This window comes from Alosa pseudoharengus, unplaced genomic scaffold (genome assembly GCF_046254945.1).
Source record: "Alosa pseudoharengus isolate Yale_2024_CS ecotype anadromous, Long Island Sound unplaced genomic scaffold, YU_APseudo_1.1 YU_APseudo_1.1_scf_8, whole genome shotgun sequence".
Taxonomy (NCBI): Eukaryota; Metazoa; Chordata; class Actinopteri; order Clupeiformes; family Clupeidae; genus Alosa; species Alosa pseudoharengus.
Genome location: NW_027468870.1, coordinates 41,409,717 through 41,427,451, shown reverse-complemented (window position 1 = coordinate 41,427,451; position 17,735 = coordinate 41,409,717). Strand labels below are relative to the sequence as shown.

The 17,735-nt window shown below is 39.0% G+C and overlaps 1 protein-coding gene and 1 long non-coding RNA gene across 4 annotated transcripts in view; one reads left to right on the top strand and one right to left on the bottom strand.

The window, feature by feature from the left end:
- Positions 1-17,735, bottom strand: part of LOC143111738 (solute carrier family 35 member F4-like) — an 85,475-nt gene that overhangs the window by 14,268 nt on the left and 53,472 nt on the right. The window contains exon 2 of the mRNA XM_076273994.1: positions 11,509-11,701. Within this exon, the coding sequence (XP_076130109.1) occupies positions 11,509-11,701 (193 nt within the window). The remainder of the gene's footprint in view (positions 1-11,508; positions 11,702-17,735) is intronic.
- Positions 5,626-9,814, top strand: LOC143111739 (uncharacterized). 3 transcript variants are annotated; one of them, XR_012984606.1, is made up of 7 exons: positions 5,626-6,279; positions 7,082-7,245; positions 7,975-8,050; positions 8,160-8,351; positions 8,620-8,673; positions 8,893-8,962; positions 9,108-9,814. It is a non-coding gene; the product is annotated as an uncharacterized LOC143111739 (long non-coding RNA). The 3 variants fall into 3 exon arrangements; XR_012984605.1 differs by lacking the exon at positions 7,975-8,050 and having other exon boundaries at positions 5,633-6,279; XR_012984607.1 differs by lacking the exons at positions 5,626-6,279; positions 7,082-7,245 and adding an exon at positions 7,721-7,806.

Here is a 17,735-nt window from a genome sequence, read left to right as displayed (position 1 = left end):
ACCAATACGATAACTGATAATATTACTTCTGAAAAAAAATTGTGAAAAGTGAATTGGGGACAGCATTTAATAAGCATCATTTAATTGCAGTAATTTAACTCATAATAGTCCTCAATGGTACAGCAGTCAACAAAATAGCTGTAGCCTAGGCCTATGTGTGGCTCCTTTAAGTGAACCTGACGTCAATGAATTGCGAGTGAGTGGCCAGTGACAGTGTATGAATCGTTTTCACGTGGAGTAAACGCTCAACGCAGATAAACGGCTAAGCTGGGGAAAAGCTATAGCTACCAAATCAGAGTTTGTGAGGGGAAACTTACGGGTAACTGAATAAAGCTGCAACTCCTCAGACTGTATCCTGTGTCCGTCTACTCTGTTGCAGCAGAAATTAAAGGGGTTAGCCCTAAAACCAGATAGCAAGGGGCGTTGAATCCACGTTGAATCAACCTCCGCCGCTTCAAACAAACGTGGATTCAACGCCCCTTTGCTATCTGGGAAGGGTTTAATAACTTGATGATAACCTGTTGATGACAGGAAAACACGACGTTGGACTGGGACAACGCGAGCTGAACTGTCACGTGACTTTTTTCCCAAGATGGCGCCCGCTTGTATACGTGAACGATACTGTTTCTAAACTATCTTTTTAATAAACTGTCTGTACACTTACAAAGTTCTTAATGCTTCAGTTTACATGTAGGGCCCCTCATTATGCTACCATGGAAGTGTGGTGCTATTTTGAGCCTTGTTAGTGGTATAGAAATAGCGATTTCTTTTTACTTTGCGTGTGCCCCGAAGACTAGCGTTATACGCTAATTAGCGGTTTGTGGTAAAACTGGTCACGTTCGATTAGCATGAAAACATATCCCAGAGAACTGACGAACTCGGTATACATGTGTTATTAACCGCTAGGTTCATTTTGTGCCGGAAGTGTCCTTTAAGGATATTCCAATTCAGTCTTTTTTGTTAAATAGCCCACAACTTGCTTATTAACATGTCATACACTATATTTTTCTCTATATTGTGGAAAATATGATGAAAATTCATTTTTATGTGAATTAAATTAAATTTTGACACATTTTGGATATACATTTGGAGAGGATTTTCAAAAATTGTTCACTACTATATCAACATTACCATATGTATTTTACATCATTTCATGGAACTGATCCTTCTGATTACAATGGTATGTACATATCCCATTGATTGTATGTATTATACTCGATTATACTCAAGAAACGTTTTTTGTGTGAGGTCATCCAGCACCAAAAATGGAATGTTCGGCATGGGCACGAAAGGGTTAACAAATGTAAATGTAAATAAATGTAAATTATAATGATTAGGTCTTGGAAGTCAGGAAAAATATGTAGGCCTAATTATGAAATACTGTTTTCCAGGTGTGCAAAATTATGGAAAGTCTGGAGGTTTTGCTCAATGTAATACATATGCAGAAAAGTCTATAATACTAAAAACTATAAAACTTTTATAAAACTTAAGTAGCCTAAGAATGATTGATGAGTTTGGGGAAACAGTGGGATTTTTTTTTTGGACCATACAACTATTTACCATTTAAAAATAGACCTTAAATGTGGTTATTTGTAACATGCTATTGTTTTAAAGCCAAATCGCTATAATTTTAAAGACAGGTTGTGATAGCTATCCAAGTGGGAGTTTATAATCAAAGGCAAATGTCATTGAAGACGTCATTAGCGGCCAGAAAATGAATGCATCATGGTCTGAAACATTCATTAACAATGTTACCATCCAAAGGTACAGTTAGAACGGTGAAGACAAGAACATATTAACAACAAGAATGTTATTTAACAATAGTTTAGTTAAGGCATAACTTGGATAATTACTGTATAATAACGCATAACTATCCAATTTTTTTGTATCAGCAAATCCCTGAACGGTCCACGTCTGTTACTTCCCCAATAGCATGCAAGGCCAGCAGTATAGCCGATTGTTTTCTGTGCTCCCAGTTAGCCATGATTATTGTCATAGCCTACCATGTAGCATTCAGTACACTAGCCTTACCATCTTTTTTGGAATGTGAATTTTTGGAACTGGTCTTCCTGCTGTTTTGATCCTAACTTTCACACTGTAGTTGAATGTATAAAAGGGTTTATTCAATAAAACATGGACAATGTCCTCTAATTCCATTGTACTCTTTATTTCATGAGCAATTAGCAATGTAAAACAAGTTTTCCATTCAACACAAGATTCTTCACTGGTCTGCAGATAACGTTCTTGCAGTGTGTAATAACTGATAGCCTCCCCCCTCCTGAGAAGCTAGCTGCTTATTGGTTCACCATTGGCGCTAAATTCCAGAGCCTCTGGCTAGACCCGCCCACTCAAACGGCGGAGCTTCCTCCCTTGCCCATTGAAAACGACGGGATTCACGAGCGGCTGGGGGTCTGATGGACATCAATGAGGGGTTTGAGGAGGAAGCTCCAACAGTAATTTTCAATTGAGATAAGGTGTGTTGTTGGCATTTTGGCCTAGAGGAAAGATTTTTGTTCATTCAAAGTGTTCAAATAGTAATATTAACAGTAATTTATCAGATTAGCAATTCACTTTATTTTTTATTTTTCTCTTAAGTTTTAGGGAGGGTGTTCCTCCCTTCCTCAATGAAAGAACCTTCTCTGATCCACAATGATGACATTATTTTGAGGAAGTATAGCCAACCAAGCTCAAGTACAGTAGGTTAGTATAACCAGACGGGCCTTACATATGCCTAGTTCGGAAATTAGGGCTTTAAGAAAATATCAGCGCAAATTATCGGCCGGAATTCTGTTATCGGAATGATAATAATATTTTATTTTTTTCACTTATTGGCCAATAATATATCGGCTGCTGATATATTGTGCATATTGTATATGTCATATAAAATAGCGACATGGCACCTTGCCCGGTTAGCATCCCTGTAAGCTAACTGTTAACTACCACAAATAGACCCTAGGTTGTTTTTACTCCGTATTTACACTTTAATGCTACACTTTGGGGGTATCTTTAAAATCATGCCCCCAGAATGTAGCACTGTAGCTGCCTGGCAGCGCTAGCTGTTGGCTGCAGCAAATCAAGATTCGTAGCACTGACTCCACCCCCCCCCCCATATTGACAGTAGTGACTTCGAGAAGCAACGTTTTCCTTTAATGCTTCACCTGTAGTCTCAGCAGTGGAGATGAAGCACAAGTCCTCTTCTCTCTTACGGAATAGTTTCTTGAGTCAGAAGGCACATAATGCATCGATAATGACACCTGCTCAGAATTGCTGATATCAGCCATTTCATCTAGTATGACGGAAAACCATTTGGCGGATTGACATTTGTGAAGAATTGCATTTTGAATCTGTTTCCCACACAATTCAGTTATTTTGTTCTGAACTTGGCGGCCACAATAATTTACGTTGGCAGGCATAAGCTGTATTGCTTTAGGATTAAGTTTTGAAAGCTTTTTGCGGGAGCGGGGCGGGATGAGAAAGGTGCGTTTGTGGGTGTGGGAGAAATATGTGCGTAAAATTAAATATGAAAATGATTATAGTAGTGTACGTAAGTATAGTTGAGCTGGATGTTCTGTTTTAGGTAGCATTAAAAAACGGGGTTTAAGCCTAACTGCTGGACAGGCCTAGCCTACTCGTCTACGTTGTTTAAAATATTTCCTGCTGCTCCGTTGTCACAACTCCCCCACCACCCACCATCCTGGTCACTCCCTGTTTGAACGGTTGCCTTCAGGCAGACGGTACAGATCAATTAACTAACGCAGGGACAAATAGACTCAAACACAGTTTTTATCCAACCACCCTCAATGCTGCAAAAAAAATAAAGTGTAATATGGAATTGTGAAATGGATCAATACAATGACAGAAAGTATGCATGTCTGTAGATGTACTGTTTTTATGCAATGAGTGTGTGTTCATACTACTTTTTAATGTGATGACTGGGTGTGTATGACTATGACTGGGTGTGTATGACTGTGTGTGTTTATGTATGCTGTTAATGCTGTTATATGTTTTTATTTATTCCAACACTACCACTTAAATTATATTTAGACTCATAAATGATGCACTGACGGGAGAGCACTGTAGATTTCGTTGTACCTGTGACAATGACAATAAAAGAACTATTGAATTCTATAACTCGAAATTGAAAGTATGACAGAGGAAGAGGGCACCACTAGGCTACTTCAGTGTTTAGTGTCTTTCTAAAGAAAGGTAGCCTACATTCAGAACCAAGAAACTTAAAATCAGACATCTGGCATTCTTTCTTAGTTGTGTATGTCAAGTGCTCCCAGTGCTGGTTCAGACCTCCATGGGGCCCTAAGCAAAATCCTGCTAAGGGGCCCTCCTACCTGAACTCTGAGGGCCAAAATGTAACCACTTTTTTTAGTCACATCTGACACCAGTGCTCCAAATACAATCATCCTGCCCCATTTTGGATGTCTATGGAAGTTACCGAATATAGTGTTTTTCCCCATAAAATACTAGGAGAAAGAAAAATAATTCTGTGTGAATTACCCTCACAGTTATAAATGCCCAGTTTTAGGGTCTGGACTGCTTGCTTTGCATGGAATGCTGGAATGCTTGCTGTACATGTTATGAACAAAATTACTAAAACTAACTGCACTTCAGTTATACTACAGTAGGTTACAGTGCAGTAGTCTAGTATTGTCATGTCCACAATACTGCATTTCTGCAGTAAAGTACAGTACTATGAGTATAATGCCGTTTTTTGGTGTCCAAATATTTCAGTAATTTTCAGTGAGGCTGACTGTTCTTGTGTCTGTAGTAGGCTACTTGCCAAGGCTATTAAACTGGCTCCCCCTGATTCCCTCCAATATATTTTCAAGCGTAGACTATTTTAAACAATCATTTTATTACTTCATATAGGCCTAATTTACGATGTGCATCTATTGTCCAGTATGCAGCACAGGAAATCAAAGTTAATACATTGGGCTACTTTCCATTTTGCATACGTTTAGTTGTAGGCTATCTAAACCAACTAAAGCTTGACTGAAATATTGTAAAACCATTTACTTCTTTTAAAAATGTATGGAAGAGTAAAATCACCGATTTTTCGACGGGTCCTGTGTTTCTGCTGAAAAACTGCTAGTTTCATCCAAGTTGCACGTTATTATGAACGCATAACAAAAAATGACACATTATTGCAGGGGCGGGCGGGAGCAGGACAGTGGGTGCGGGACTGAAAAAACAGTCCTGCGCAGACCTCTACATGGAGTCTCATGCAGATTTAAGGACTTTTCCCTGAAGTTTGTAACAAGTCTGATGCTTATGCTACTGGGCAACTAACTACCTGGGGCTCATCAGTACTAGCAAAACTAGGGGACGATTAATTTGTCTGGAAAGTGGAGGATAGTAAACAGCAGCCAACAATTGTCGTTGACATTGAGGGAAGAGGGGAAAGGGAGTGAGGGCAATGAGATGAAATTAGATTGCGAGGATGCCGTGCTAGGTTGTGGGCTTTCGGTGATGAATGCTGCCTCAGCTGGCTCCTGCGAGGGGACTGATCAGGTAGCAGTGATCATTGCATCGCTGCTAAGGGGTGCTGGAGGAGTGGAGGACTGTGCCTCAGCCTGGCTGCTAGCCGTTTCAGATGCACTCTCAGAAAAAAAGGTACGCAGGGGTACATGTATTAAACCTTCAGGTACCAAATTGTTCCTTTTAGTTTGCTGTACCTTGAAGGATACAGGACTGAACCTCTGTGATACAATGTTGTACCTTTCAAAGTACAAGATTTGTGAAAGTACATAATTGCACCATAGGGTTTTGTACCCATGAACGTCAGCCAATCAGATCGCCTGTCTTGGTAAAACTCTCGACCTCGCCAAAAATAAAAACATGGCGGACGATTGTGAGAAATAGTGGGGGATTATACATTTATTAAAAAAGTTAGGATATATTATGATTTGGTTTTGAAAATGAGATGAGAAATATGGATTGAATATTCTAACAATCCCGTTTTTATAGCAAACAAATGCGTCAGGAGTGAGGTTGATGATGTGTGTAGAACTACCAGCTAATATAAGTTAGCAAGCTCAACCACAGTGCTGTGTAGGCTACGTAACGTCGGCCGTCAGAGCGTTCCATTAAGATTTTAACGGTCGGTGCCGTGGTGTGTGGCCTGGGTCGTAGGCTACTCTGAGCCGCTCTGAGCAGAGGCAGGGAGATGAATTATGTCTCTTGCTGTGCTGACAACCGAAGACCTTCTGAAGAAACTGTCTAAGAGTGGATTGGACGTAACCGAACATGAGCGGAAAAAAATAATAGGTGAGTAAAGTAGCGTTTTTAATAAGGGTCTATAGCGTTAAACTTTTAACAGGACTTCGTGTGGTATGACGGCAATCTACGAGCTGCTAAAGTCTCTTAGCTGCTAGCTACCTGTCAACCTGATTTATGCAAGCAAGGTAGCGGGGATCTAACATTACTCAGTGCTTTGGTGACATTTTAGCAGAGTTGGGATCATGTCAAGACTTGTTAATTTAAGCAATTGTTAGAGCTAGCTAGTTAGTTAGGTAATCAGTCATGTGGTTAATGGTAGAAAATGTTACAGCTAACTTGGGAAGCTAGCGCTACATTAGCTGACGTTAGCTTTTACCAGGCTGGCTATTTAGCTGACACCACATGCTTTTGGTACCGTTACAAGCAGAGCTGGCAGAAGCTAGAACTTCACAGGCTTTAGGTAACGTTAGCACGGATGTTACCTGTCCTGGTTTGGCTTTGAAAAAGATGTTGAAGTAGCTGCTATACAATAAAAAATAAAAAAAACGGCAACACAGTGGCAATATAATGTTGTTTAATTAAAAATCACTCATACATTGGGAACATCCTATTATTGCATTTGTATGGTCTTTGTAGCATAACCAAGGCAGTTTCAATGCATCAGTTTGCTAAGCCATGTGGTTGGTGAAGGTTAGCGCCGCTTACATTGCTGAGTTGATGTTTTAAATTCAATGGTGAATTAATGGTCATTTTTCACAGGTTAGTTTAGGTTGCGTTCGTGCAAGGGATGTGAGTTTACTATATGAAATTATGTTATGTTTTTGAAATTATGTTTTGTTTTTTCCTTCAGAATATGAAGTGGATGGGGAGACTGTCAATGATGGCCTGACAGACCTTATGATTTCCCTGCTCTTTGAGGGATCCTTCAAAAAACAAGTAGTTTATGAACCTGATCTGTCAGCTAAAGACAGAAATTTGTGATGTTGCCACTCCTGCTTCATTGTCTGAATCAAGGTGGGTTTTTAAATTTTATATCATTGGATACTTTGCAACCGCCTGGATTTAAATTAAAGTATTAACTGTAGAGAGCAATGATTGTGTCTAACTATAGAATTATAAAACAGTAATAGATGAGGTGGCTTTAGAATTTGTTGTACTGTTTCCATACAGCTCTGTAGAAAGTCTGCAAGTGTCCCACAGATTTCCATATGTCCAATTTATCCATGAGCTTTTAGGAAATTTGGGGATAATGAAAGTCAAAGTCAAAGTCAAAGTCAAAGTCAGCTTTATTGTCAATTTCTTCACATGTTCCAGACATACAAAGAGATCGAAATTACGTTTCTCCACCGTGGGATAGTGAGAAACGTAATTTCGATCTCTTTGTATGTCTGGAACATGTGAAGAAATTGACAATAAAGCTGACTTTGACTTTGACTTTGACTTTGACTTTCATTATCCCCAAATTTCCTAAAAGCTCATGGATAAATTGGACAATATAGAGTCATGCCATAAAATTGGATTTCATCCCACCAGAATAGTCAGTGTCCTTAAAGAAACCATAGTTCAATATATGGTGTAAGTATTTCACATTGCAATACTGTATTTACAAGTGTTGCACATGCAAAATGGTGAACTGTGAACACCTTTTGTTTCATTGGTTTTGTTTGAATGCAGGTATTTGGATGTATGCAGTATGATGTAATAACTTTGTGCAATTGTAAACATTTTATATGAATTTATTAGGTATCCTTCCAGTGAAGATTATGTGAAGTCCAAGCAGACACCAAGCCAGACAACATGTGAAAGAAGATGCGAAATGGTAGGCCTCCTGGTACAACAGTATTTGCTGCAGTGGTAGGACTGTAGGTTATAGTGCGTCCCAGTAATGTGTGTGTTTGTTTGTGTATTTGTCAACTTGTACACGATAGGATCATGAGTCTGAAGAAGGTCCTGTTAGCGAAGATGCAGTCTCAATTGATGCCCATGTAAAAGTCTTACAAATGCAGTATGAACGGACTTGACCAGATAGTGCCACTGTGGAGAAGACGCGACTTGCTACGGGTGGAATGTCAGCTGTTGAAGCCGTCAACAAGTATCCCTTCCTGAAAATACTGTTTAGGGTATGTTTAAAATAGTTTGGTCCTTCGTACACTGCCCTATAGCAACTCTTTTGTGGTTCTCTTTAAAAGTGTTACATATCTGAAAAGGTGTACAGAAATTCCCTGAATGCTGAAAGAACTTGTAGGGGTGCTCCCTGTTGCATCAGTCAACAGAAAATATTCAAGCTAATTGTTAGTATACAGCATATGAACATGTAGTAGTAAAGTTTGCTTTGATTTGTGTTGCCCGTTTAATCTCATTTGTTTGTAATATGTCATTTGTTTTAAGCTTCATGGGAAGTCTTGTCTGGAGAACTTGGATGCCAGAGTGGAAGTAGCTTCGGTACGTAAACGGTATTTCATCAGTAATTTGAATTGTGTTTTGTCTGGAATTGTTTACCATGGAAAATTCATATTCATTTTGCATGCTTTCAATTAACCTCGTCAAATATCTTCTGTATGAACTCCTATTTCTATCCAATCCAAAGTAACCTCTTGTCATATTTTGTGATTTGTTTGCCATTGTTAATCCATTGTATTTATACCTCTTCTCTTTTGGAAGACCTAGAATTCAGAGCTGCCTTGGTGCTTCTACCAACCGTCTTCATGAGCACTACATTTCACTGAATGATGTAAGTTTTACCATTCATCTTCATTTCAGAACTTCATTTCAGAGTTAATATGAAATTCCAAAAAGAGAATCTTATGTAAAGTAAATTAATTTCATGAACTGGATTTCTTCACTAATTTTAGTGGTGTTATTTTTTGTCTATTTAGGGAGATCCAGCTACACCTTATCCGACTGTGCAGATGCCTGGCACATCAAACTGGTATTCAGCGAACAGTGACCCTGCAACTAACAAGGTGGATGGAACAGAAGCCTGCATTGTGGTTGGTGTGGAAGATGGCATTTTGTCTGCATTTTGCCTTTATTTTGTCTACTACTTACAGTACCCCAGCCACAACAAGAACACTGGTTTTAATGCTAAGGCATGTCCTGAAAGTGACTGACCCTGGTGACAAACCACTTTTTCTGGGCAACTGTTGTCAGGGCAATTAACATTTTGGCTTGAATATGCCACGCCCATTTTCTTGTCAAAGTGCTCGCACAGAAGATATGATTAATGGTTATGTATAATGCCAGCCCATGAGACTAGTTTTCAGGCACTTGACACTTACAATGTGGAAACGAAATTATTTAGCCTCTAGAGATGTTTAAATGCAATTCGTAAACATACACTCTCTCTCTCTCTCTCTCTCTCTCTCTACAAACACACACACACACCAGCCCTACTGTATCAAACGTAAATGCTCTGAGAACGAGAACGAGTACACCTTAAAAGTAAACTTGTGGATATTTATGTCTTTAGTGGCCAGAATTTGTCTGATGATAAAAAAAAATGCTCTCTGTCTGTACCCTGTGTGATGAAATCAGTTTTTACTGTTTTGTATTTTTATACAATAAATATGTGTGTTTTTTTAAAGGCTGTTTTTTTATTTATGTCAAGTAAGGGAACTTATAAGTACCTTTAAAGGTACAAATTGACTTGTCTAAGGGAACTTATTGGTACCTTTAAAGGTACAAATTGACTTGTCTCTGTGGTGGTACCTTAATGGTACAAATATTGTACCCTCAATGAAGATACAAACCTGTACCATGGAGAAAAGGTACAAAATAGTTCCTTAAGGTACAGATAGGACCATTGAAGGTACAAAATATGAGGGTACAAATATGTACCCCTTTTGTAAGGTACTGCTCTGTACCCTCTAAAGGTACTGCCACAGAGACAAGCGTTTGTACCTTTTAAGGTACTGAGCGGTACCATTTTTTCCGAGAGTGTGGTATCGGAGACGACTCACAAGTAGAGGATGCCTGTGCGTCATTACCTTTAGGTTTTTTGGAAAACATCTGAATTAATTTGTTTGAAACTTTGTTTACTCACTTTTATACGCGCACGGTAGGGTAGAACTACTGACTGATAGTCGCTGTTCTTCAATTAGGAGGGAATCGACACTGATGACACACAGCAAGGTGGAAAAAGATCAAATGTAATTCTTTACCTGCCCAGTAATTAATCAGTTTTCTTAATCACATACACCCCGCCCCGTCCTAAAGCACATATACAAATGACCAACGTCTATACACTCTCTCTGTCTCTTGCACACCTCATCCCTGCCCCCAAGAACACATAAACTGAGTCTTTTCTAACACACTCCTCTCTCTCTCTCTTTCTCTCTCTCCCCGTGGAGCTTGAAAGTACGTGCAGAGCGTATGGCCAACAGTTGTAGGCACCTCTGATGTCAAGCAAACAAAGATTGACTCAAAGATAAAGTCACTTTCAGTTTGGCTTTGCCACCAATTTCAATTGGCTGTGACGGGTGAACTCTCAAGACTATTTAAAATCCATTCGATAACTTTTATGAGGCTTAGTTTATAGATCATTTGTGCCAAGTTTTGTGACGAACAGAAAATAGTTGTGACCAATTTTGATTGGCTGTGATGAGCGAGATGAAAATCCAGTACATTTTGTGAGGCCTGGTCTGAAGATCATCTGTGCCAAATTTGTTGGAGATGGGACCAAATGTTTGGCTTGTGAATTTTTTTCTGTTTTTTTGGCATAATTCAATATGATGGCTAGATTGATTAGATTGATGTCACAAGCTGGCATGTGACCTTGGGACCTCCATAGTATTACCAGGTGCAGACATGAAACTTGGTGAAGAGAATTATGGGACTGTCTCAAGTCTGTTTGCCAAATTTAACAATTGTTTACCCGGAAGTTCTATGGGCTACCATAGACTCAGAAATAAGATGCATAGTATGCATAATAAGAAAAAGTAGAAATACTATGTGCTTTCGCAGCTTCGCTGTTTGGCCTCCAATAATAGTAAGAAAAGGTAGAAACACAATGGGTGCCTACACAGCTATGTTGCTTGGCCCCCAATTACAGTAGCTAACTAGCATCACTTAAGTCCACCTGGAAATGGTATTAACTGAGCCTAATGCAGAGTAAGGAAAAGAGAAGCAAAAGGTTTGTGCCTCTGTACTTGCTCATGAATAAGTATGTCTTACTTTCAATGTACATGAATAACACAATCACTCAATTTAAGGTGGTGTCATGTTCTCAGAAGAATTGTTCTTGTGTCTGTGTAAGGGTGGGCATGCATGCGCACTCACCAAGCCAGAGACCAGCTATTCCACATAAGTATCCCCAAGGCAGTGATGACAAAGAACCACAGTGCTCCATATGAGTGAGGTAGAGTATCAGGGGCACACCAGAGATGAAGATGAAATTAAATAATCCCATTGTAGAGAAGAAATGTGTTGCCTCTCCCAGTCTTCCACTGTCCAAGAACATCTTTAACAGGACCTTTAATATGTCATATACACAGTAATAATCTTATTAAAATATGACATAAACATATAGTAAATTTTAACGATACTACATGCCAGAATATTTTAATGTAAAGAATAATCCAGCCTTGAAGGCAAGCAATGTTATATCATTCTATGTCAAATCTGGGGGGTTATTGAGTTTTATCCTGAACCCAACCCGCAAATCGCTAATTTTAAGGATAGCCTAAGTAATATGATTGCATCCATATCATGGAATAGCCATGATGTTTCCTTATTTTACAAGAACAGAAGCTCATATAACAAATACAAGTAAGGGCCCTTTTTAATTCATAAGACAATCTAATGTAGGCTAAAACATATTAAACTCGCAATTTAGCCTAAAGCTTCTGGGCTGAAACAACTTTATAAGCAATCCTTTGTTTGAACTTTCTCCCTCTCCCTCTCCCTCACATACACACACTGTGCCTGCAAGCACACACATGCATGTTTATCCTTCACATTTAACAATGGTGAATTTAGGCTTTTCTTTATTACTATCCCAAATGTTTCACTGGTTTAATTGAGCTACGAATAGGCTAGGCCTACCGCTTAGGGGTAAACAACCCTAATAAAATCAATCACAAATTGATAAGAAGTATGGGGGTGATTTGGCTGCACAATATTATGCTAGGATATAACTATCAACAAAATCGCCTATAATTGGCATCAGAGATGGGGACTCGAGTGTGAGACTTGGACTCGATTCGCATTTAATGGCCTCCTTACACCAAACAACTTTGACAAGATTTGGGAAAGATTCTTGAAAGATTAGAGTCTTTTAGTTAAAAGACAAGAATCAAGAATCTTTCCCAAGTCAAAGTTGTTTGGTGTAAGGTGGCCATAAGTTGCAAAAACAGTGACTTCAGACTTGACTTGGGACTTCGCCTCTAAAGACTTCAGACGTGACTCGGACTCGTGAACAACCTGTATTTCATGAAATTATTATTCATGTATTTCTGTTTTATTTTATTGGTGCATATACTTTTGAAAACGTATGACATCTTGCATGTCCCTTTTGTACAGAAGCGTATTGCTGCCACACACAAAAAAAGGCTCAGTATCACATAATTACATGAAAAGTTTCTTGTTTAAAAATATCTTTTTCACGTTTTAACAAGATATTTATCACGTTATTACATACAAATTATCATGTTATAATGTGAAAATATCATTAGCTTGAAATAAAGTGTAGGTGACCCAGTCACTTACTAATGTGAAAGAGATGTTAAGTTGAGTTTTGCCATGTTAACCTATGGAGACTGACGGCCTGTGGGTCATGAAGGGCACTTATTTGGATGTGTGGTGGCTTTAACCACATAAAAACAGAGTGAAATAACATTTTGTACTATAGAAACATTATATAATTCGAAACATGCATTATTCTAGCTATGTTAAAATGGCATAGTGCATGCTATTTCCATATGATGGCAATGAGTTGTTAACAGACATAAACCAAGACATATAGCCCAGCAGCAATCTATCTAAAATAACACATACTTGAAGTACCATTCATGGTATGTTGTCAAATACTGAAGTTGTGGGAAGTTTACGTAATTTAAGCTGTATGTTTCATTCGTCCCCCATGCTGTTTCATTTGTCCCAGCCAGGAGGGCTGAATGAAACAAAACGCACGTTCGACTTCTCCTTAAATAACTCTTGAACAGTTTTGTTCAGAGCTGTAAATGCAACTGTATTTGACAGAGGACAGATGTAGGTTGCTAGTGACAAAATATTAACTTTCAGTGTTTTACGATGTCTTTGTAAATTACGTTTACAGTATAGAGTCTTTATTGTCCTATAAGATATTATTCTTTTTCACACATATCATTATTATATTCCATGCAGCCTCATACATATAACATATAACACACCCCATACCCCCCCCCCCCCTCAACACCAAACAAGCAAAAAGGTGGACAGTACAAACAACATAAAACAGAAAAGAATAGAGGAGATGGATGATTGTCACAGGAGTTTGTTAATTGCAGTGATTGCTGAGGGTACAAAACTTTTCTTGAAGTGCGCTTTTTTCCAGTCCAGGGCTCTGTATCTGCGGCCAGATGGGAGTAGGGTGAAGAACCGGTTCAGGGGATGATCAGGGCTGCTTACTATGGTGCGTGCAAGGCGTGTGGTGGCTGTGTCATTTGCATCAGTGAGGCTGGGGGTGGGAAGCTGTATTATCTTGGATGCTAAGTGTGAGATTTTAATGAGTTTGTTCTTGCTGGTGACATTTAGTATGGTGAAGAAACAGGGGGAGCAATAGAGTAGAAGGGGTTGGATGATGCTTTTGTAGAGTAGCAGAAGGAGATGGGGGGCAACATACAGTGATCTTAGTTTGTGTATGGCATACAGTCTCTGTTGTGCACGTTCCTGTTTGATGGTGACATGTTCATTGAAATTAAGCTTATTGTCAATGGTGAGACCAAGATATTTGTTTAATTAAAAAGTGTTTCATTTGTGCCGGTTCTCCCCTAGGTCTGAAAGGCTTTGTGAATAACTTAATAAGAGAAACTCCTAGCTAAAATCTTTTATTGCTATTTAGGAGTACTCCTAGTGGTAAGATAAAAGGCTTTGTGAATATGGCCCCTGGTGTCTAACCCAATGCATAGCCCATTTACACAAAATAATGGTCGAATATTACTGATGATCATTGTTATTTAAGAACATGCAGTGCGCGTAGGGCACCAAAAACATCTTGCTCTTAAAAAATCATCATACCGCATATTGTGGCGGGTCTGTTATTTAGCCTACTTACTGTAGTAGGCTGCGCAAACCACAGGCCTTTAGCCTATTTTGGGCAAGCCTGCATTCGAGGCAGGCCTTCTGTTGAAGAATTGTATATAAAGCCTGTGCTAACAGCTACCACAGCTGTGGATAGTGTGGCATACTCACGCGTCTCCTTCTTGCCAAATTGAAGGCCTATAGCGCAACCATTTACGTCTTCATAAAATAACTTGCCAGATATGCCTTCATATCTTTGGGCTTCATTCAGCATTTTGTTCTTCCACCGGAAATGACTCTTCTACATTTGCTGCCTGATGCATCCTTTCTGTTTTTATTGTTTAGAAAACGTTTGACATCTTGAGTTAATGCATTAAACATTGTTTGCTGGTAACCCGCCACAAATAGCCTACAGATTCTTGCGTGCGTACATTCTCTATTCTCTCCAAAATGTGCCCGTTCTATAGGCTGGCCAAGTGCGTAGTTCTGCGGCATAAAGCAGATGTAGCCTATTTGTTTATTGTACAGAAAAATAAAAATAACCTGTCAAGCAGTCAATTGACTAGATTGCAGTCAAGAAGTAGGGCAAATTAATTTACGAAACCAAAACGTGGGTCATAGTTGTCTAAGCCTCTATTGCGTAGCCTGTTAAAAACGTCGCTAGATAGTATTAAATCGCCAACAACATTGTTTTCTGCAGAAGCCTACCCAATGCTACAGATTAATTCTGAACAGTTATTTCTCTAGAATAAATTAGCGTTTGCGATTGACAACGTTGTGATAAGTAGGCTATAACACTAACTTTGCAAAGTTAACTTGAATGCATCAATTTTGAACAAAGTTGTGTAGGCTACACCGCGCCCAACACTGACAATAACGTAGACAGCAAATTTAGATATTTTTTCGTTTTGTGGAGCGGCACCGGTAGGCTATCAAAAGCAGATTTCGATTTTCGTTACCACTGTGCAGCCAAGCCTTAAGCCATACCCAAGTAGCCTAAATCGAGGTAATGTTTAATTATGCATGATTTATTTTGTTACTGAATTCGTAGGCTGGGAATCCTCTAGGCAACAATTATGTTTAAAGATAGCCTCCTGCTTTTTCAGAAGGGGCGGCAGGCAGGCCACTGACAGAGCGACGCACAGTGGCTGAAAGTGGTACTAAAGTTTCACGCAGCGTAATGTGTGACTGAAGTGGTCATTTGAAAGTAATGCCCACTGTATATAGTCACAGGTATCGATAATTCAATTCAATTTCAATTTATTGTGCTTATAGAGCGCCAAAACAGAACACATGTATCATGGCGCTTTACAGAATGTAGGCATCAATTTTAACAACAAGCTACCCATCGCATAAGTGCTAATGCTGGGAACAGGCAGGCTGCATCTATAGTTTGCCATATGATCTTAATATTTCACCAGGTCCAAGGTGATTATGTTTCTTCATATTGCATTGCAGTAGACACCATAACGTTATCCTACAACTGATTTTGATACTCTATTGTTTGGATGGTAGCTACAGAACATGCTTTGAATTCATAATATTTAACAATACAGTGTTAGGGACAGATCAAATGGCCAGAGACTTGACTTAGACTTGTGACAAAAGACTTGAGACTTTACTTGAACTTGCCCCTCAAAGACTTGAGACTTGACTTGGACTCGAGCTCAACTTCAGACTCAACTTGAACTTCCAAGAAATGACTTGTGAACATCTCTGATTGGCATACAAGCTATTGTAAAAGCCTGTGGTATGTTATAAGTTTGGTAATACAAATAATTGACAGTTAAGACCCTTTTCATGTATATGTGTTTGAGACAGAGTTGGGAAGAGAAGGTGGATATCCCACTTTTAGCCCACATGCAGTTCGGCACATACTTCGGACTTAGGCCCTGTTTAGACGACAACAGTGCAACCGGTGATGTTTTTCTGCGTTTGACCCGTCATTTAGACGCAAACGGAGGTTTTATCCCCCAGCAAACGAGGCGGAGATTTTTAGTCAGTTCAAAAGTTAAAGAGGAAGTGATTCATTGCTGTTCTTGATATTTTCGGGTTTCTGATTGGCTAACATGGGCTTAAGCTTCTCATTACTGCCACGTACAGGTTTGGCATGGTCTTGAAGGCACATACCCGGGTTAGTGTAAAGGAAAACTTTTCTGAAAACTGACAGGTGTGCACTATGTTATTTTTGAAAATGGAGAGGGTTAAATGTCTGTTTATTAAAATAGCCAGCCACGTGTAAACGTAGCATTAGAACACTGCTATCTAGTAATTTTGACCTGACCGGTAACCCACCTGTAACCCACCTATCATCTGGACATTTTACACGCACCCAGCCAACCCGTGGCATGCTTCACTAGTTCACATAGAGATAAATAATAAAAAAGGTAGGGATGCACGATATTTCGGTGGCCAATATATTATTGGCCGATAAGTGAAAAAATTTAAATATTATTATTGTTCCGATAACCGAATTCCTGCCGATAATTTGCGCCTATATTTTTTTAATACACTGCGGGTGTCCCACAGGCAGGACAACAATTGCAGTGCCCCCCACCTCCCCCCAACATTCTAAATCAATTGTATGCACCATATTGCTATGTAGCATAGTAATATTATACACCATTTAAAAGCTTGAACTCTTGGGAATCCATATATGACAACATTTTTCATGTACAATCTGTGTAGTGCTTTACATTGTCAGATTAATCTTACTATGTCTCAATTAAATTTTATCAAAAATGCCCCCTGCCTTTGGTGCCTCCCTACTTTCTAGCTGCAGTTTATATCCCTTAGCAATAAGTAGATGCAGCATATTGGGTATTGCAATATTCACAGGAATCCCTAGAAATTGAACATTCATGTTGTTTTTATCCAATATTAGTTGTGCAGATGTATAGTCCATCTTATACACACACATTGAACCAATAAAGAAAATGCAAAAATAGAGACTTTTGTGTAATCATTCCATATTTTGTGTAGTCATTCTATATCAGAAGCCCTGACATACATTCCAAATAGTCTACAAGAAACCTCAAAGTGTTACCTTTCATTTGAGACCAGGATTATGCTTTAACCAAAAGAGTTTCCATAGGGCATTTTACAAAACACAAGAGGATATCTTGGCAAATAATGGTCTAAAGTACTCATATTTCATTCTATATTGATCTACTTTGAGATACAGATTCACAAGACCTGCTAGTTGTGTTTCCAAGACAAAAAAAATAACCAAGAGGCCAGAATGTGGTTATTTCCAGAGATGTACAAAACCACCTAAAAAAACTATC